At 50.2% G+C, this 22,500-nt stretch overlaps 1 protein-coding gene across 1 annotated transcript in view; it reads left to right on the forward strand.

Moving 5' to 3' along the window:
• Positions 1-274: 274 nt before the first annotated feature.
• LOC141048469 (zinc finger CCCH-type antiviral protein 1-like) overlaps positions 275-22,500 on the forward strand; it is a 78,967-nt gene continuing 56,741 nt past the window's right edge. The window contains exons 1-4 of the mRNA XM_073544055.1: positions 275-543; positions 2,012-2,117; positions 7,566-7,975; positions 17,077-17,212. Of these exons, the coding sequence (XP_073400156.1) occupies positions 7,701-7,975; positions 17,077-17,212 (411 nt within the window). The 5' untranslated portion in view covers positions 275-543; positions 2,012-2,117; positions 7,566-7,700. The remainder of the gene's footprint in view (positions 544-2,011; positions 2,118-7,565; positions 7,976-17,076; positions 17,213-22,500) is intronic.

Raw genomic sequence — 22,500 nt, forward strand, 5'->3', positions numbered from 1 at the left:
AAGATTCTGGCTAGTGGTTCTGCAATTTCCTCCACTAACTCTCTCAGTCCCCTAGGATGAACTACGAGATGTAAATTCATATAAATTATCTCAGTGTGCCCTCACTATCTCTCTATTTATGGATAGTGTGGAGTCTTTTATTAATTTGATGGATAAATCTTCCATGATCACTATGTCATACTTTTTTGAGAACAGAGATATCTGTTGTAATAAGAGTTCGTCGATATTGCTCTCCACAGGGTCGCCAGCTACCATCACTTCTGTGATGCCGATATGTTCCCCAATTATAGATATTTCTGGGGATTGGATCAAATTCAGATTCTCTTCACTGAGGACCGAGCCCGGGTGTCCGGAGGCGGCAGATGTTCATGCACCTAATCTATAACTCCATCGGTACCTGAGGGGGAAATGACGGCTCTGCGATGCTAGAAGCAGAGATTTCCACCCAATTTTGAGGCTACATTGGAGTCACCGTTAAGTGATGCCGTCATCTGATTGATGCTTCCCGATCCACGCGCCCCAGGATGCAGAACATCAGGTCTGGTCAGTACGAACGATTGGGGAGAAGTCGCTGCAGACATCCCGCTGTGACTAATCGCCTCGCAGCACTTTCCATTATGTTTTTCCCAGAAATGGTGCAGTGTTTAAAGTGTGAATCACTGATAGTTAGCAGGAGCCGGACAGACGCATGATTCGGGCAGCATTATTCAGCAGGCAGGATCCCTTTAAGGCATATTTGAGCCTGAGCACCCCGACTCTAGTCCTGCCCCGATGTGATGCAGGCAGCATGTTACAGAGCAGACATGTGTAACATTATGGGAAAATAATCTTTATACATTGTATTCACTGGGAGCCTGACCGCAGGGTCTACCCCTATTAACTAATTACTACGATCATCGGCACTATACACAGGGAGTCTCCTGGGGGATGGCAGAGCGAAGCAGCCGACCAGACTCTGGGACTGCTAACTGTGATGGCAGATGGGACATGGGCAGAAGATGACGGTGCAAACCCAAAATCACTGAGGCCCCAGGGTGTTTGAGCGACTGAGATAGCAAGAAAAGGTGCAGAAGCGCCGCAGAGACGACGGCTACGAGCCGATGATATCAGCTGCTCAGTAATAAGAGAATGTCTGCCTGATTACACAAACTGATAGTCTTGGGTTTACCGTGACACAGAGGAGCCAGAAGACCGCAGCGACTGATTTCTCCTACTCCTGCACTGATTAGAAGCACTTCACCTTCTTAATAAGCAGTTCAGGGGTTAATCTGCTCAGGTGAGAGCTCCTGGAAGCTTTCCTGCAATATGGCTCTCAGCTGTTGACAGTTAGCCCCTCCCATCTCCTAGGTAATCTGGTTCCTGGCTAGCACTCATTGTCAGAGTTGCTTATGCTGCATGGATGGAGGTTGTTGGTGGTTGTTATTGAAGAAGCCGTTTGATGGCTTTATCTGAGACTGTTGCTAGGTTTTAGTGTGTGATAATTCCCTTTCTCCTCCTACTTTGGTTTAACCCCGTCCTCAACTCCCCGGTGTCTTCCTCTGTTGTTTATGTGTGTATATTTGTATGTTTGGTATTTTCCGTTATCCCTGTTTGTATTACCATGTTAGTCAGGTTGGTGTATTACAGTACACTACTACTCCCCTCTTCCCTGGTTGGGGGAAGGGTACAGACTGAGGGCAGATTGAGGAGCTAAGGCAAGATACGTGGCCCCAGCATCTTCACCATCAGAAGGAATCCGGGCAACAGGGTGAGCTAGTGCACCCCTAGCGTTAGGAACAGGGAAGGAGCCCCTGGTCCTGGGACATCCGACAGCAGAGTCGTGACACTAATAGAGATATGTGGCAACACACAATTACAACATGGATTGTATGACTGCACTGACAACTTTCCCCTTATCATCGCAATGGCAAGAAATCAGCGATACATGATAAAAGCAGCACTGTAATTAGTTAATAGGGGTATACCCTGCTGACAGGTTCACACTAATGATGTTAATCCATTCTGATATTAGGTATAAAGGTCCGAAGGTTGGTCCTAAGAAAATGACAGAACTCACCACATCAAAATATCCGAGAAAGCCCAAATAATCAAAAGGGAGCGGAGACTCACTACAAAAGGTATATGTACAGTGCACAGTACCACTCCTCCTATATATACACACTGCACAGTACCGCTCCTCCTATATATACACACTGCACAGTACCGCTCCTCCCGTATATATACACTGCACAGTACCGCTCCTCCTGTATATATACACTGCACAGTACCACTCCTGTATATATACACTGCACAGTACCACTCCTCCTGTATATATACACTGCACAGTACCACTCCTGTATATACACACAGTACCACTCCTGTATATATACACTGCACAGTACCACTCCTCCTGTATATATACACTGCACAGTACCACTCCTCCTGTATATATACACTGCACAGTACCACTCCTGTATATACACACTGCACAGCACCACTCCTCCTGTATATATACACTGCACAGTACCACTCCTCCTGTATATATACACTGCACAGTACCGCTCCTCCTGTATATATACACTGCACAGTACCACTCCTCCTGTATATACACTGCACAGTACCGCTCCTCCTGTATATATACACTGCACAGTACCACTCCTCCTGTATATATACACTGCACAGTAACACTCCTCCTGTGTATATATACACTGCACAGTACCACTCCTCCTGTATATACACTGCACAGTACCGCTCCTCCTGTATATATACACTGCACAGTACCACTCCTCCTGTATATATACACTGCACAGTACCACTCCTCCTGTATATATACACTGCACAGTAACACTCCTCCTGTGTATATATACACTGCACAGTACCACTCCTCCTGTATATACACTGCACAGTACCGCTCCTCCTGTATATATACACTGCACAGTACCACTCCTCCTGTATATATACACTGCACAGTACCACTCCTCCTGTATATATACACTGCACAGTACCACTCCTCCTGTATATATACACTGCACAGTACCACTCCTCCTGTATATATACACTGCACAGTACCACTCCTCCTGTATATATACACTGCACAGTACCGCTCCTCCTGTATATATACACTGCACAGTACCACTGCTCCTGTATATATACACTGCACAGTACCACTCATGTATATACACACTGCACAGCACCACTCCTCCTGTATATATACACTGCACAGTACTACTCCTCCTGTATATATACACTGCACAGTACCACTCCTGTATATATACACTGCACAGTACCACCCCTCCTGTATATATACACTGCACAGTACCAATCCTCCTGTATATATACACTGCACAGTACCGCTCCTCCTGTATATGTATACACTGCACAGTACCACCCCTCCTGTATATATACACTGCACAGTACCACTCCTCCTGTATATATACACTGCACAGTACCACTCCTCCTATATATACACTGCACAGTACCACTCCTCCTGTATATATACACTGCACAGTACCACTCCTACTGTATATATACACTGCACAGTACCACTCCTACTGTATATATACACTGCACAGTACCGCTCCTCCTGTATATATACACTGCACAGTACCACTCCTCCTGTATATATACACTGCACAGTACCGCTCCTCCTGTATATATACACTGCACAGTACCACTCCTCCTGTATATATACACTGCACAGCACCGCTCCTCCTGTATATGTACACTGCACAGCACCACTCCTCCTGTACATATACACTGCACAGTACCACTCCTCCTGTATATATACACTGCACAGTACCACTCCTCCTGTATATATACACTGCACAGTACCACTCCTCCTATATATACACTGCACAGTACCGCTCCTCCTGTATATATACACTGAACAGTACCACTCCTCCTGTATATATACACTGCACAGTACCGCTCCTCCTGTATATATACACTGCACAGTACCACTCCTCCTGTATATATACACTGCACAGTACCACTCCTCCTGTATATATACACTGCACAGTACCACTCCTCCTGTATATATACACTGCACAGTACCACTCCTCCTGTATATATACACTGCACAGCACCGCTCCTCCTGTATATGTATACACTGCACAGTACCGCTCCTCCTGTATATATACACTGCACAGTACCACTCCTCCTGTATATATACACTGCACAGTACCACTCCTCCTATATATACACTGCACAGTACCGCTCCTCCTGTATATATACACTGAACAGTACCACTCCTCCTGTATATATACACTGCACAGTACCGCTCCTCCTGTATATATACACTGCACAGTACTACTCCTCCTGTATATATACACTGCACAGTACCACTCCTGTATATATACACTGCACAGTACCACCCCTCCTGTATATATACACTGCACAGTACCAATCCTCCTGTATATATACACTGCACAGTACCGCTCCTCCTGTATATGTATACACTGCACAGTACCACCCCTCCTGTATATATACACTGCACAGTACCACTCCTCCTGTATATATACACTGCACAGTACCACTCCTCCTATATATACACTGCACAGTACCACTCCTCCTGTATATATACACTGCACAGTACCACTCCTACTGTATATATACACTGCACAGTACCACTCCTACTGTATATATACACTGCACAGTACCGCTCCTCCTGTATATATACACTGCACAGTACCACTCCTCCTGTATATATACACTGCACAGTACCGCTCCTCCTGTATATATACACTGCACAGTACCACTCCTCCTGTATATATACACTGCACAGCACCGCTCCTCCTGTATATGTACACTGCACAGCACCACTCCTCCTGTACATATACACTGCACAGTACCACTCCTCCTGTATATATACACTGCACAGTACCACTCCTCCTGTATATATACACTGCACAGTACCACTCCTCCTATATATACACTGCACAGTACCGCTCCTCCTGTATATATACACTGAACAGTACCACTCCTCCTGTATATATACACTGCACAGTACCGCTCCTCCTGTATATATACACTGCACAGTACCACTCCTCCTGTATATATACACTGCACAGTACCACTCCTCCTGTATATATACACTGCACAGTACCACTCCTCCTGTATATATACACTGCACAGTACCACTCCTCCTGTATATATACACTGCACAGCACCGCTCCTCCTGTATATGTATACACTGCACAGTACCGCTCCTCCTGTATATATACACTGCACAGTACCACTCCTCCTGTATATATACACTGCACAGTACCACTCCTCCTATATATACACTGCACAGTACCGCTCCTCCTGTATATATACACTGAACAGTACCACTCCTCCTGTATATATACACTGCACAGTACCGCTCCTCCTGTATATATACACTGCACAGTACCACTCCTCCTGTATATATACACTGCACAGTACCACTCCTCCTGTATATATACACTGCACAGTACCACTCCTCCTGTATATATACACTGCACAGTACCACTCCTCCTGTATATATACACTGCACAGCACCGCTCCTCCTGTATATGTACACTGCACAGCACCACTCCTCCTGTATATATACACTGCACAGCACCACTCCTCCTGTATATATACACTGCACAGTACCACTCCTCCTGTATATATACACTGCACAGTACCACTCCTCCTGTATATATACACTGCACAGCACCGCTCCTCCTGTATATATACACTGCACAGTACCACTCCTCCTGTATATATACACTGCACAGTACCACTCCTCCTGTATATATACACTGCACAGTACCACTCCTCCTGTATATATACACTGCACAGTACCGCTCCTCCTGTATATGTACACTGCACAGTACCACTCCTCCTGTATATAGACACTGCACAGTACCACTCCTCCTGTATATATACACCGCACAGTACCACTCCTCCTGTATATATACACTGCACAGCACCGCTCCTCCTGTATATGTACACTGCACAGTACCACTCCTCCTGTATATATACACTGCACAGCACCACTCCTCCTGTATATATACACTGCACAGTACCGCTCCTCCTGTATATATACACTGCACAGTACCACTCCTCCTGTATATATACACTGCACAGTACCGCTCCTCCTGTATATGTACACTGCACAGCACCACTCCTCCTGTATATATACACTGCACAGTACCCCTCCTCCTGTATATATACACTGCACAGTAGCACTCCTCCTGTATATATACACTGCACAGTACCACTCCTCCTGTATATATACACTGTACAGTACCGCTCCTCCTGTATATGTACACTGCACAGCACCACTCCTCCTGTATATATACACTGCACAGTACCACTCCTCCTGTATATATACACTGCACAGTACCACTCCTCCTGTATATATACACTGCACAGTACCACTCCTCCTGTATATATACACTGTACAGTACCACTCCTCCTGTATATATACACTGCACAGTACCACTCCTCCTGTATATATACACTGCACAGTACCACTCCTCCTGTATATATACACTGCACAGTACCACTCCTCCTGTATATATACACTGCACAGTACCACTCCTCCTGTATATATACACTGCACAGTACCACTCCTCCTGTATATATACACTGCACAGTACCGCTCCTCCTGTATATATACACTGCACAGCACCACTCCTCCTGTATATATACACTGCACAGTACCACTCCTCCTGTATATATACACTGCACAGTACCACTCCTCCTGTATATATACACTGCACAGCACCACTCCTCCTGTATATGTACACTGCACAGTACCCCTCCTCCTGTATATATACACTGCACAGTACCACTCCTCCTGTATATATACACTGCACAGTACCACTTCTCCTGTATATACAATGCACAGTATCACTCCTCCTGTATATATACACTGCACAGCACCACTCCTCCTGTATATGTACACTGCACAGTACCACTCCTCCTGTATATATATATACTGCACAGTACCACTTCTCCTGTATATATACACTGCACAGTACCACTCCTCCTGTATATATACACTGCACAGTACCACTCCTCCTGTATATATACACTGCACAGTACCACTCCTCCTGTATATATACACTGCACAGTACCGCTCCTCCTGTATATATACACTGCACAGTACCGCTCCTCCTGTATATATACACTGCACAGTACCACTCCTCCTGTATATATACACTGCACAGTACCACTCCTCCTGTATATATACACTGCACAGTACCACTCCTCCTGTATATATACACTGCACAGTACCCCTCCTCCTGTATATATACACTGCACAGTACCACTCCTCCTGTATATATACACTGCACAGTACCACTCCTCCTGTATATATACACTGCACAGTACCACTCCTCCTGTATATATACACTGCACAGTACCACTCCTCCTGTATATATACACTGCACAGTACCCCTCCTCCTGTATATATACACTGCACAGTACCACTCCTCCTGTATATATACACTGCACAGTACCCCTCCTCCTGTATATATACACTGCACAGTACCACTCCTCCTGTATATATACACTGCACAGTACCACTCCTGTCCGGCTTGCTCATTATGGTCCTTGACTCACTTCTGTTCCAGTTTCGTTTCTCGGCTGTGCAGGATCCTCCTTCAGGATGAATAGGCATCTCATCCCTCTGGTTTCACAATCTCTCCAGACACACAGGCTTGTGAAGATCTTTTTCTGTCAGGGCCAAACATAAAGGCCCTCGTGCCATGTCGGACCCCACAGTCACCGCTTTTCTGACCAAGCTCCTTTGCTCACATGGGGGTCGTCTACCCAGGGATCAGTTGTCTGGATTCTTGGAGCTTCCTTCAGAGCAGATTGAGCAAATTCTGCGTGATGAACCCCAGAAGTTCTCGATGATTGGGGATCTTGTTCTGGCCCGAAACCCTGTGAGAATCTGCTCCAAATATCTGAAGGATGAAACAGAGGAGGAGTGCGACAAGCTGCACCTGTGCCGATACTACCTACAGGACAAGTGCAGGAGGTGAGTAACCAGGGAGTAATGTACAGGACAGGAGGTGGTGACCGGGGAGTAATGTACAGGACGGGAGGTGGTGACCGGGGAGTAATGTACAGGACAGGAGGTGGTGACCGGGGAGTAATGTACAGGACAGGAGGTGAGTAACCAGGGAGTAATGTACAGGACAGGAGGTGGTGACCGGGGAGTAATGTACAGGACAGGAGGTGGTGACCAGGGAGTAATGTACAGGACAGGAGGTGGGTGACCGGGGAGTAATGTACAGGACAGGAGGTGGTGACCGGGGAGTAATGTACAGGACGGGAGGTGGTGACCGGGGAGTAATGTACAGGACAGGAGGTGGTGACCGGCGAGTAAAGTACAGGACAGGAGGTGGTGACCGGGGAGTAATGTACAGGACAGGAGGTGGTGACCGGGGAGTAATGTACAGGACAGGAGGTGGGTGACCGGGGAGTAATGTACAGGACAGGAGGTGGTGACCGGGGAGTAATGTACAGGACAGGAGGTGGTGACCGGGGAGTAATGTACAGGGCAGGAGGTGAGTAACCAGGGAGTAATGTACAGGACGGGAGGTGGTGACCGGGGAGTAATGTACAGGACGGGAGGTGGTGACCGGGGAGTAATGTACAGGACGGGAGGTGGGTGACCGGGGAGTAATGTACAGGACAGGAGGTGGTGACCGGGGAGTAATGTACAGGACAGGAGGTGGTGACCGGGGAGTAATGTACAGGACAGGAGGTGAGTAACCAGGGAGTAATGTACAGGACGGGAGGTGGTGACCGGGGAGTAATGTACAGGACAGGAGGTGAGTAACCAGGGAGTAATGTACAGGACGGGAGGTGGTGACCGGGGAGTAATGTACAGGACGGGAGGTGGGTGACCGGGGAGTAATGTACAGGACAGGAGGTGGTGACCGGGGAGTAATGTACAGGACGGGAGGTGGTGACCGGGGAGTAATGTACAGGACAGGAGGTGGTGACCGGGGAGTAATGTACAGGACGGGAGGTGGGTGACCGGGGAGTAATGTACAGGACAGGAGGTGGTGACCGGGGAGTAATGTACAGGACAGGAGGTGGTGACCGGGGAGTAATGTACAGGACAGGAGGTGGTGACCGGGGAGTAATGTACAGGACAGGAGGTGGTGACCCGGGAGTAATGTACAGGACAGGAGGTGGTGACCGGGGAGTAATGTACAGGACGGGAGGTGGTGACCGGGGAGTAATGTACAGGACAGGAGGTGGTGACCGGGGAGTAATGTACAGGACGGGAGGTGGGTGACCGGGGAGTAATGTACAGGACAGGAGGTGGTGACCCGGGAGTAATGTACAGGACAGGAGGTGGTGACCGGGGAGTAATGTACAGGACGGGAGGTGGTGACCGGGGAGTAATGTACAGGACAGGAGGTGGTGACCCGGGAGTAATGTACAGGACAGGAGGTGGTGACCCGGGAGTAATGTACAGGACAGGAGGTGGTGACCCGGGAGTAATGTACAGGACGGGAGGTGGTGACCGGGGAGTAATGTACAGGACAGGAGGTGGTGACCGGGGAGTAATGTACAGGACGGGAGGTGGGTGACCGGGGAGTAATGTACAGGACAGGAGGTGGGTGACCGGGGAGTAATGTACAGGACAGGAGGTGGTGACCGGGGAGTAATGTACAGGACGGGAGGTGGTGACCGGGGAGTAATGTACAGGACGGGAGGTGGTGACCGGGGAGTAATGTACAGGACAGGAGGTGGTGACCGGGGAGTAATGTACAGGACGGGAGGTGGGTGACCGGGGAGTAATGTACAGGACAGGAGGTGGTGACCGGGGAGTAATGTACAGGACAGGAGGTGGGTGACCGGGGAGTAATGTACAGGACAGGAGGTGGTGACCGGGGAGTAATGTACAGGACAGGAGGTGGGTGACCGGGGAGTAATGTACAGGACAGGAGGTGGTGACCGGGGAGTAATGTACAGGACAGGAGGTGGTGACCGGGGAGTAATGTACAGGACGGGAGGTGGGTGACCGGGGAGTAATGTACAGGACAGGAGGTGGGTGACCGGGGAGTAATGTACAGGACGGGAGGTGGTGACCGGGGAGTAATGTACAGGACAGGAGGTGGTGACCGGGGAGTAATGTACAGGACAGGAGGTGGGTGACTGGGGAGTAATGTACAGGACAGGAGGTGGTGACCGGGGAGTAATGTACAGGACAGGAGGTGGGTGACTGGGGAGTAATGTACAGGACGGGAGGTGGGTGACCGGGGAGTAATGTACAGGACGGGAGGTGGGTGACCGGGGAGTAATGTACAGGACGGGAGGTGGGTGACCGGGGAGTAATGTACAGGACGGGAGGTGGGTGACCGGGGAGTAATGTACAGGACGGGAGGTGGGTGACTGGGGAGTAATGTACAGGACGGGAGGTGGGTGACCGGGGAGTAATGTACAGGACAGGAGGTGGGTGACCGGGGAGTAATGTACAGGACGGGAGGTGGGTGACCGGGGAGTAATGTACAGGACGGGAGGTGGGTGACCGGGGAGTAATGTACAGGACGGGAGGTGGGTGACCGGGGAGTAATGTACAGGACGGGAGGTGGGTGACCGGGGAGTAATGTACAGGACGGGAGGTGGTGACCGGGGAGTAATGTACAGGACGGGAGGTGGGTGACCGGGGAGTAATGTACAGGACAGGAGGTGGGTGACCGGGGAGTAATGTACAGGACAGGAGGTGGTGACCGGGGAGTAATGTACAGGACAGGAGGTGGGTGACCGGGGAGTAATGTACAGGACAGGAGGTGGTGACCGGGGAGTAATGTACAGGACAGGAGGTGGGTGACCGGGGAGTAATGTACAGGACGGGAGGTGGGTGACCGGGGAGTAATGTACAGGACGGGAGGTGGGTGACCGGGGAGTAATGTACAGGACAGGAGGTGGGTGACCGGGGAGTAATGTACAGGACTGGAGGTGGGTGACCGGGGAGTAATGTACAGGACGGGAGGTGGTGACCGGGGAGTAATGTACAGGACGGGAGGTGGTGACCGGGGAGTAATGTACAGGACAGGAGGTGGTGACCGGGGAGTAATGTACAGGACGGGAGGTGGGTGACCGGGGAGTAATGTACAGGACGGGAGGTGGGTGACCGGGGAGTAATGTACAGGACGGGAGGTGGTGACCGGGGAGTAATGTACAGGACAGGAGGTGGGTGACCGGGGAGTAATGTACAGGACGGGAGGTGGGTGACCGGGGAGTAATGTACAGGACGGGAGGTGGGTGACCGGGGAGTAATGTACAGGACGGGAGGTGGTGACCGGGGAGTAATGTACAGGACGGGAGGTGGGTGACCGGGGAGTAATGTACAGGACGGGAGGTGGGTGACCGGGGAGTAATGTACAGGACGGGAGGTGGGTGACCGGGGAGTAATGTACAGGACGGGAGGTGGTGACCGGGGAGTAATGTACAGGACAGGAGGTGGGTGACCGGGGAGTAATGTACAGGACAGGAGGTGGTGACCGGGGAGTAATGTACAGGACAGGAGGTGGGTGACCGGGGAGTAATGTACAGGACAGGAGGTGGGTGACCGGGGAGTAATGTACAGGACGGGAGGTGAGTAACCAGGGAGTAATGTACAGGACGGGAGGTGGGTGACCGGGGAGTAATGTACAGGACGGGAGGTGGGTGACCGGGGAGTAATGTACAGGACGGGAGGTGGGTGACCGGGGAGTAATGTACAGGACGGGAGGTGGGTGACCGGGGAGTAATGTACAGGACGGGAGGTGGGTGACCGGGGAGTAATGTACAGGACGGGAGGTGGTGACCGGGGAGTAATGTACAGGACGGGAGGTGGGTAGCCGGGGAGTAAAGTACAGGACGGGAGGTGGGTGACCGGGGAGTAATGTACAGGACGGGAGGTGGTGACCGGGGAGTAATGTACAGGACAGGAGGTGGTGACCGGGGAGTAATGTACAGGACGGGAGGTGGGTGACCGGGGAGTAATGTACAGGACAGGAGGTGGGTGACCCAGGAGTAATGTACAGGACGGGAGGTGGGTGACCGGGGAGTAATGTACAGGACGGGAGGTGGTGACCGGGGAGTAATGTACAGGACAGGAGGTGGTGACCGGGGAGTAATGTACAGGACAGGAGGTGGTGACCGGGGAGTAATGTACAGAACAGGAGGTGGGTGACCGGGGAGTAATGTACAGGACAGGAGGTGGTGACCCGGGAGTAATGTACAGGACAGGAGGTGGTGACCGGGGAGTAATGTACAGGACAGGAGGTGGGTGACCCGGGAGTAATGTACAGGACAGGAGGTGGTGACCGGGGAGTAATGTACAGGACGGGAGGTTGGTGACCGTGGAGTAATGTACAGGACGGGAGGTGGTGACCGGGGAGTAATGTACAGGACAGGAGGTGGTGACCGGGGAGTAATGTACAGGACAGGAGGTGGTGACCGGGGAGTAATGTACAGGACAGGAGGTGGTGACCGGGGAGTAATGTACAGGACAGGAGGTGGGTGACCGGGGAGTAATGTACAGGACAGGAGGTGGTGACCCGGGAGTAATGTACAGGACAGGAGGTGGGTGACCGGGGAGTAATGTACAGGACAGGAGGTGGGTGACCCGGGAGTAATGTACAGGACAGGAGGTGAGTAACCGGGGAGTAATGTACAGGACAGGAGGTGGTGACCGGGGAGTAATGTACAGGACAGGAGGTGGGTGACCCAGGAGTAATGTACAGGACAGGAGGTGAGTAACCAGGGAGTAATGTACAGGACAGGAGGTGGTGACCGGGGAGTAATGTACAGGACAGGAGGTGGGTGACCGGGGAGTAATGTACAGGACGGGAGGTGGTGACCGGGGAGTAATGTACAGGACAGGAGGTGGTGACCGGGGAGTAATGTACAGGACAGGAGGTGGGTGACCGGGGAGTAACGTACAGGACAGGAGGTGGGTGACCGGGGAGTAATGTACAGGACGGGAGGTGGTGACCGGGGAGTAATGTACAGGACGGGAGGTGGTAACCGGGGAGTAATGTACAGGACAGGAGGTGGGTGACCGGGGAGTAATGTACAGGACAGGAGGTGGGTGACCGGGGAGTAATGTACAGGACAGGAGGTGGGTGACCGGGGAGTAATGTACAGGATGGGAGGTGGGTGACCGGGGAGTAATGTACAGGACGGGAGGTGGGTGACCGGGGAGTAATGTACAGGACGGGAGGTGGGTGACCGGGGAGTAATGTACAGGACGGGAGGTGGTGACCGGGGAGTAATGTACAGGACGGGAGGTGGGTGACCGGGGAGTAATGTACAGGACAGGAGGTGGGTGACCGGGGAGTAATGTACAGGACAGGAGGTGGTGACCGGGGAGTAATGTACAGGACAGGAGGTGGGTGACCGGGGAGTAATGTACATGACGGGCGGTGGGTGACCGGGGAGTTATGTACAGGACGGGAGGTGGTGACCGGGGAGTAATGTACAGGACGGGAGGTGGTGACCGGGGAGTAATGTACAGGACAGGAGGTGGTGACCGGGGAGTAATGTACAGGACGGGAGGTGGGTGACCGGGGAGTAATGTACAGGACGGGAGGTGGGTGACCGGGGAGTAATGTACAGGACGGGAGGTGGTGACCGGGGAGTAATGTACAGGACAGGAGGTGGGTGACCGGGGAGTAATGTACAGGACAGGAGGTGGGTGACCGGGGAGTAATGTACAGGACGGGAGGTGAGTAACCAGGGAGTAATGTACAGGACGGGAGGTGGGTGACCGGGGAGTAATGTACAGGACGGGAGGTGGGTGACCGGGGAGTAATGTACAGGACGGGAGGTGGGTGACCGGGGAGTAATGTACAGGACGGGAGGTGGGTGACCGGGGAGTAATGTACAGGACGGGAGGTGGGTGACCGGGGAGTAATGTACAGGACGGGAGGTGGTGACCAGGGAGTAATGTACAGGACGGGAGGTGGGTGACCGGGGAGTAATGTACAGGACGGGAGGTGGGTGACCGGGGAGTAATGTACAGGACGGGAGGTGGTGACCGGGGAGTAATGTACAGGACGGGAGGTGGTGACCGGGGAGTAATGTACAGGACGGGAGGTGGGTGACCGGGGAGTAATGTACAGGACGGGAGGTGGGTGACCGGGGAGTAATGTACAGGACGGGAGGTGGGTGACCGGGGAGTAATGTACAGGACGGGAGGTGGTGACCGGGGAGTAATGTACAGGACGGGAGGTGGTGACCGGGGAGTAATGTACAGGACAGGAGGTGGTGACCGGGGAGTAATGTACAGGACAGGAGGTGGTGACCGGGGAGTAATGTACAGGACAGGAGGTGGGTGACCGGGGAGTAATGTACAGGACAGGAGGTGGTGACCCGGGAGTAATGTACAGGACAGGAGGTGGTGACCGGGGAGTAATGTACAGGACAGGAGGTGGGTGACCCGGGAGTAATGTACAGGACAGGAGGTGGTGACCGGGGAGTAATGTACAGGACGGGAGGTTGGTGACCGTGGAGTAATGTACAGGACGGGAGGTGGTGACCGGGGAGTAATGTACAGGACAGGAGGTGGTGACCGGGGAGTAATGTACAGGACAGGAGGTGGTGACCGGGGAGTAATGTACAGGACAGGAGGTGGTGACCGGGGAGTAATGTACAGGACAGGAGGTGGGTGACCGGGGAGTAATGTACAGGACAGGAGGTGGTGACCCGGGAGTAATGTACAGGACAGGAGGTGGGTGACCGGGGAGTAATGTACAGGACAGGAGGTGGGTGACCCGGGAGTAATGTACAGGACAGGAGGTGAGTAACCGGGGAGTAATGTACAGGACAGGAGGTGGTGACCGGGGAGTAATGTACAGGACAGGAGGTGGGTGACCCGGGAGTAATGTACAGGACAGGAGGTGAGTAACCAGGGAGTAATGTACAGGACAGGAGGTGGTGACCGGGGAGTAATGTACAGGACAGGAGGTGGGTGACCGGGGAGTAATGTACAGGACGGGAGGTGGTGACCGGGGAGTAATGTACAGGACGGGAGGTGGTGACCGGGGAGTAATGTACAGGACAGGAGGTGGGTGACCGGGGAGTAACGTACAGGACAGGAGGTGGGTGACCGGGGAGTAATGTACAGGACGGGAGGTGGTGACCGGGGAGTAATGTACAGGACAGGAGGTGGTGACCGGGGAGTAATGTACAGGACAGGAGGTGGTGACCGGGGAGTAATGTACAGGACGGGAGGTGGGTGACCGGGGAGTAATGTACAGGACAGGAGGTGGTGACCCGGGAGTAATGTACAGGACAGGAGGTGGTGACCGGGGAGTAATGTACAGGACAGGAGGTGGGTGACCGGGGAGTAATGTACAGGACAGGAGGTGGGTGACCCGGGAGTAATGTACAGGACAGGAGGTGAGTAACCGGGGAGGAATGTACAGGACAGGAGGTGGTGACCGGGGAGTAATGTACAGGACAGGAGGTGGGTGACCCGGGAGTAATGTACAGGACAGGAGGTGAGTAACCAGGGAGTAATGTACAGGACAGGAGGTGGTGACCGGGGAGTAATGTACAGGACAGGAGGTGGGTGACCGGGGAGTAATGTACAGGACGGGAGGTTGTGACTGGGGAGTAATGTACAGGACGGGAGGTGGTGACCGGGGAGTAATGTACAGGACAGGAGGTGGGTGACCGGGGAGTAATGTACAGGACAGGAGGTGGGTGACCGGGGAGTAATGTACAGGACGGGAGGTGGGTGACCGTGGAGTAATGTACAGGACAGGAGGTGGTGACCGGGGAGTAATGTACAGGACGGGAGGTGGGTGACCGGGGAGTAATGTACAGGACGGGAGGTGAGTAACCGGGGAGTAATGTACAGGACAGGAGGTGGGTGACCGGGGAGTAATGTACAGGACGGGAGGTGGGTGACCTGGGAGTAATGTACAGGACAGGAGGTGGGTGACCGGGGAGTAATGTACAGGACGGGAGGTGGGTGACCGGGGAGTAATGTACAGGACAGGAGGAGGGTGACCGGGGAGTAATGTACAGGACAGGAGGTGGGTGACCGGGGAGTAATGTACAGGACAGGAGGAGGGTGACCGGGGAGTAATGTACAGGACAGGAGGTGGTGACCGGGGAGTAATGTACAGGACAGGAGGTGGGTGACCGGGGAGTAATGTACAGGACAGGAGGTGGGTGACCGGGGAGTAATGTACAGGACAGGAGGTGGGTGACCGGGGAGTAATGTACAGGACGGGAGGTGGGTGACCGGGGAGTAATGTACAGGACAGGAGGTGGGTGACCGGGGAGTAATGTACAGGACAGGAGGAGGGTGACCGGGGAGTAATGTACAGGACAGGAGGTGGTGACCGGGGAGTAATGTACAGGACAGGAGGTGGGTGACCGGGGAGTAATGTACAGGACAGGAGGTGGGTGACCGGGGAGTAATGTACAGGACAGGAGGAGGGTGACCGGGGAGTAATGTACAGGACAGGAGGTGGTGACCGGGGAGTAATGTACAGGACAGGAGGTGGGTGACCGGGGAGTAATGTACAGGACAGGAGGTGGGTGACCGGGGAGTAATGTACAGGACAGGAGGTGGGTGACCGGGGAGTAATGTACAGGACGGGAGGTGGGTGACCGGGGAGTAATGTACAGGACAGGAGGTGGGTGACCGGGGAGTAATGTACAGGACAGGAGGAGGGTGACCGGGGAGTAATGTACAGGACAGGAGGTGGTGACCGGGGAGTAATGTACAGGACAGGAGGTGGGTGACCGGGGAGTAATGTACAGGACAGGAGGTGGGTGACCGGGGAGTAATGTACAGGACAGGAGGAGGGTGACCGGGGAGTAATGTACAGGACAGGAGGTGGTGACCGGGGAGTAATGTACAGGACAGGAGGTGGTGACCGGGGAGTAATGTACAGGACAGGAGGTGGGTGACCGGGGAGTAATGTACAGGACAGGAGGTGGGTGACCGGGGAGTATGGAGGGTTTATAATAAGTAAAGTAGTATTTCTTTTATTTTGAATATATTGTTACGTGTGAGAAAATGTTTAAAAATGAGAAGTGCGCTGACATTATCACACACTAGTTTAGATAAAGCATATTAGCATAAATTTTTACGTTTTTTTTCTGTTCCAGCCAACAATGCAAATACTCACATGACATTTTATCAAGTCATAACCAGTCCATCTTAAAAGCCCAAGAGATCAGCGGACTGAACGAAGATGAGCTAAAAGTTCTCCTATACCAGAATGACAACCAGCTGCTGCCAGAGGTCAGTGCAACACAGCAGAGATAATAACACATCTCTGAGCAAAATATAAGTGTTAGAGAGTGACTAGGGTCTGTGGGTGCCTACCCAATCCTTTGAAGTAGGGGAGCCCTAGTCTATCCCTGTCTCCCAGATTACTTCTGAAGGTGTAGATGCATGTGCCTTGCTGTGCTCTTATAGTAACCCTTATCTGTCCCTTTCCCCACCCAAGGATAACACTAACCAGACAAACAAATGAAGACGGACAGGGATAAATGAAAATTACAATCATGCAAAATACACTCAACAAACAGAGTGGAACACAGGGGAGGAATAGAAAGGAGAAAACAAATAGGAGAGGATGAGTATGTGCACACAAATTCCAAGCAACTGTCTCCTGCACAAGTCTCAAAACGCCACATACCCATCATACATATCCCCCATCCTATAGTCCCATTCCCATAGACCCATCAAGAATATACTGTATCTACTATAATACTGCTCCCTGTGTACAAGAATATAACTACTATAATACTGCTCCTATGTACAAGAATATAACTACTATAATACTGCCCCCTATGTACAAGAATATAACTACTATAATACTGCCCCTATGTATAAGAATATAACTACTATAATACTGCCCCCCTATGTACAAGAATATAACTACTATAATACTGCCCCCTATGTACAAGAATATAACTACTATAATACTGCCCCTATGTACAAGAATATAACTACTATAATACTGCCCCTATGTACAAGAATATAACTACTATAATACTGCCCCTATATACAAGAATATAGCTACTATAATACTGCTCTTATGTACAAGAATATAACTACTATAATACTGCCCCTATATACAAGAATATAACTACTATAATACTGCCCCTATATACAAGAATAGAACTACTATAATACTGCTCTTATCTACAAGAATATAACTACTATAATACTGCCCCTATATACAAGAATATAACTACTATATTACTGCCCCTATGTACAAGAATATAACTACTATAATACTGCTCCCTATATACAAGAATATAACTACTATAATACTGCCCCTATATACAAGAATATAACTACTATATTACTGCCACTATGTACAAGAATATAACTACTATAATACTGCCCCTATATACAAGAATATAACTACTATAATACTGCTCCTATGTACAAGAATATAACTACTATAATACTGCCCCTATATACAAGAATATAACTACTATAATACTGCTCTTATGTACAAGAATATAACTACTATAATACTGCCCCTATGTACAAGAATATAACTGCTATAATACTGCCCCCTATGTACAAGAATATAACTACTATAATACTGCCCCTATATACAAGAATATAACTAGTATAATACTGCCCCCTATATACAAGAATATAACTACTATAATACTGCTCTTATGTACAAGAATATAACTACTATAATACTGCCCCTATGTACAAGAATATAACTACTATAATACTGCTCCTATGTACAAGAATATAACTACTATAATACTGCCCCTATATACAAGAATATAACTACTATAATACTGCTCTTATGTACAAGAATATAACTACTATAATACTGCCCCTATGTACAAGAATATAACTGCTATAATACTGCCCCCTATGTACAAGAATATAACTACTATAATACTGCCCCTATATACAAGAATATAACTAGTATAATACTGCCCCCTATATACAAGAATATAACTACTATAATACTGCTCTTATGTACAAGAATATAACTACTATAATACTGCCCCTATATACAAGAATATAACTAGTATAATACTGCCCCCTATATACAAGAATATAACTACTATAATACTGCTCTTATGTACAAGAATATAACTACTATAATACTGCCCCTATATACAAGAATATAACTACTATATTACTGCCCCTATGTACAAGAATATAACTACTATAATACTGCTCCCTATATACAAGAATATAACTACTATAATACTGCCCCTATATACAAGAATATAACTATATTACTGCCCCTATGTACAAGAATATAATTACTATAATACTGCCCCTATATACAAGAATATAACTACTATAATACTGCTCCTATGTACAAGAATTTAACTACTATAATACTGCCCCTATGTACAAGAATATAACTACTATAATACTGCTCCTATGTACAAGAATATAACTACTAGAATACTGCCCCTTATATACATGAATATAACTACTATAATACTGCCCCCTATATACAAGAATATAACTAGTATAATACTGCCCCCTATATACAAGAATATAACTACTATAATACTGCCCCTATGTACAAGAATATAACTACTATAATACTGCTCCTATGTGCAAGAATATAACTACTATAATACTGCCCCCTGTGACGAACAGCCCACCGCCGTTCGTCCACTTACGGGCGACACTAACGGGAGTCCCGCTGCCACCAAAATGCGACGGACAGCGGACCCTGTGTCACCACTATGTCACAGTCCCACCACTGACACGGGTGTATCAGCGGACGGAGGGGCGTGACACAATGCCGGCACACGGCTATCACAGGCGCAGTGGGGCTTATCTTAGTTATCCCAACACTGGCACCATGTGACCAAAAATATCCTGCAAGCTAATCTCGCTCTACAATTTGCCGCAGGGGGAGTTTAATTTGGATGCCCCACCACTGCTATCAATCTTCCAAGTACTGCGGGGATTTATGTATATCCCACTTTCTCAGTTCCACTTTGGAACTCGCAGCTCTCCGGCGCCCCCCTTACCCTCAGGTCAGTCAGGGAACTGCACCTAGGATAATTAGTCGCCGGACGGGCTGCCTGTTGTGAACCGGCAATTAGGCTTCTGCAGTAAGGGAATTATCAATGCTGTGGCTGAAGCCCCTTACTCAGCAATATAAGACCCTTCTAGACTGCCAGCAAGCCGTAATAGCCGTACACAACGCGCTGCCACCAGTCACGGTTACTTAATTCACAGTGTTAAATTAAGAGGGTCCGTGGCAAACCCCTTGAATTAGTAGCGATTATCTATCAAAGGCGTATAGTTCGATTCTTAGAGCATGGAGACAGATCTAAATAATTTCATTTATTTTCCGAAAGAGGACAGTGATTACAGATAAAAGTTGCTATAAAATTGAGACATAAAATATGTACAGTACAGGTATAAAATAAAAGTGGAGAAAACAAAGAGATTACACTCACAGTTCCATATTGTTCCTTAGGCAGACCATGCGGCTAAGGTGGGTGGAGGCGGAGCTGCACTTCTCCGCTCATCTGGATCTTTCTAGCACGACGACTTGAGCTGTTCTGAGCTGGTTCTGCCAGGGAATGCCTTATAGACTTTCCTATGTGACATCACAGAGAGGTGCATTCTGGGTTGATCCCACCTCTCTTATCCAAGTTATGTTTTGGCTACAAAACTTAGATTAGCTATAACTTTATGGGAGAAGCTGGTATGGACTCATCAGTGGTATCATGTTTCCCAGCGTAATGAGCCCATCAAGAAAACATCAAACATCTATGCGATATGACCGTCCATTTGGGCGCAAATCATATCTCAGGTTCTGGACATCCGAGAGTTTTGCAACAGGCACCACAGCGAAGCTGGGTCTGCTCGGATCGCAGAAATATGATTTTTATATTTCTGCTGGGTATGGTTTTCGCGGGACAATCCCTTATTGTTTTATTCAAACTCCTGGTTTCAAACAAAGAGTTTAGTTCCCGCACTTTTTTCTCTTTCAGCTGAGAGAAGCCAAATGGTGTGAGGAAGATGGTCTAGCTAATTAACATTCCTGCTCTTCCAGAGGAAGTGGCAGGGTTGATAAAACCTGGGGGGAAAGAATTCCTACTACTGACAGTTTACAATGTCCTAGGATGGAGGATTTGTTAGCACATTGCAACAGAAAACATATCTTCGGGCATTGTACATCACACCTCCCCCCTTAAGAGGGCGCTAAGGAGGCATTACCTCTCGGTAATCTGCCATGCGCACCTCAGCGGGTTCGCCCCGGCGGGACAACCCATCGGCATTGCCGTTTTCACTGCCCTTCCTGTGTTTTACAGTAAAATCGTACTGTTGAAGGGCAAGGCTCCAGCGGAGCAATCTTCCATTGGTTCCGGACACTGTGTGCAACCAGCTCAGAGGGTTGTGGTCGGTTACCACCGTGAAGGCGCGCCCGTACAGGTAGGGCTGCAAACGTTGCAGTGCCCACACCATGGCCAGACACTCCTTCTCGATGGTCGAGTATGCCACTTCCCTCGGCAGAAGTTTCCGGCTCAGGTACAACACGGGGTGCTCTTGGTTCCCCGAGTCGACCTGGCTAAGCACAGCACCGAGGCCAAACTCGCTGGCGTCGGTCTGTACCAGAAACGGGCGACTGCTGTCGACTGCTCTCAACACTGGAGAGTTGCACAGGGCTGCTTTCAAAGCTTGGAAAGCCGCCTCACAGTCATCTGTCCAGTTGACTGTTTGGGGTAGCCTCTGCTTGGTGAGGTCAGTCAAGGGTTTGGCAAGGGCGCTATAGTCCTGTACGAACCGCCTATAGTACCCTGCAGTGCCCAAGAAGGACTTCACCTGTTTCTTGGTCCTGGGGGTGGGCCAGGACACGATTGCGTCCACTTTTCCTGGCTCCGGACTCATGGAACCCCCGCCTACCCGGTGCCCCAGGTAGTGGACCTTGCGCATGCCTATCTGGCACTTCCCCGGCTTGATGGTCAGGCCTGCCTGGTGAAGACGCTTGAGCACCTCCTGGAGGTGCTGAAGGTGTTCCTCCCAGGTGGAACTGAAGACGGCAATATCGTCTAAGTACGCCACGGCGTACTCCTCCAGTCCCCGAAGCAGGTGGTTGACCATCCGCTGGAAAGTGGCAGGGGCATTCTTCATGCCGAAGGGCATGACCGTGGACTCGTACAGTCCAAAGGGGGTGATAAAGGCGGATTTCTCCTGCGCCTCAGGGCTCAGGGGAATCTGCCAGTATCCCCGACTCAAATCCATGATGGATATGTAGTTGGCGTTTGTCAACCGCTCGAGCAGATCCTCGATGCGCGGCATTGGGTGGGCATCAGAGGTTGTGATGGCGTTGAGCCCCCTGTAGTCCACGCAGAACCGGGTGGTTCGATCCTTTTTAGGAACGAGGACTACAGGTGAAGCCCACGCACCTTTTGACCGTCGAATCACTCCCAGCCTTAACATCTCATCGACCTCTCGGCGCATGACTTGTTGCACCGTTTCAGAGATCCGATAAGGTGTTCGCCGTAATGGGGCATGATTCCCGGTGTCCACCTCATGAACCGCTAACTCCGTCCTCCCAGGAC

This window comes from Dendrobates tinctorius, unplaced genomic scaffold, assembly GCF_039654945.1.
Source record: "Dendrobates tinctorius isolate UK_male_01 unplaced genomic scaffold, ASM3965494v1 ptg000136l, whole genome shotgun sequence".
Lineage (NCBI taxonomy): Eukaryota > Metazoa > Chordata > Amphibia > Anura > Dendrobatidae > Dendrobates > Dendrobates tinctorius.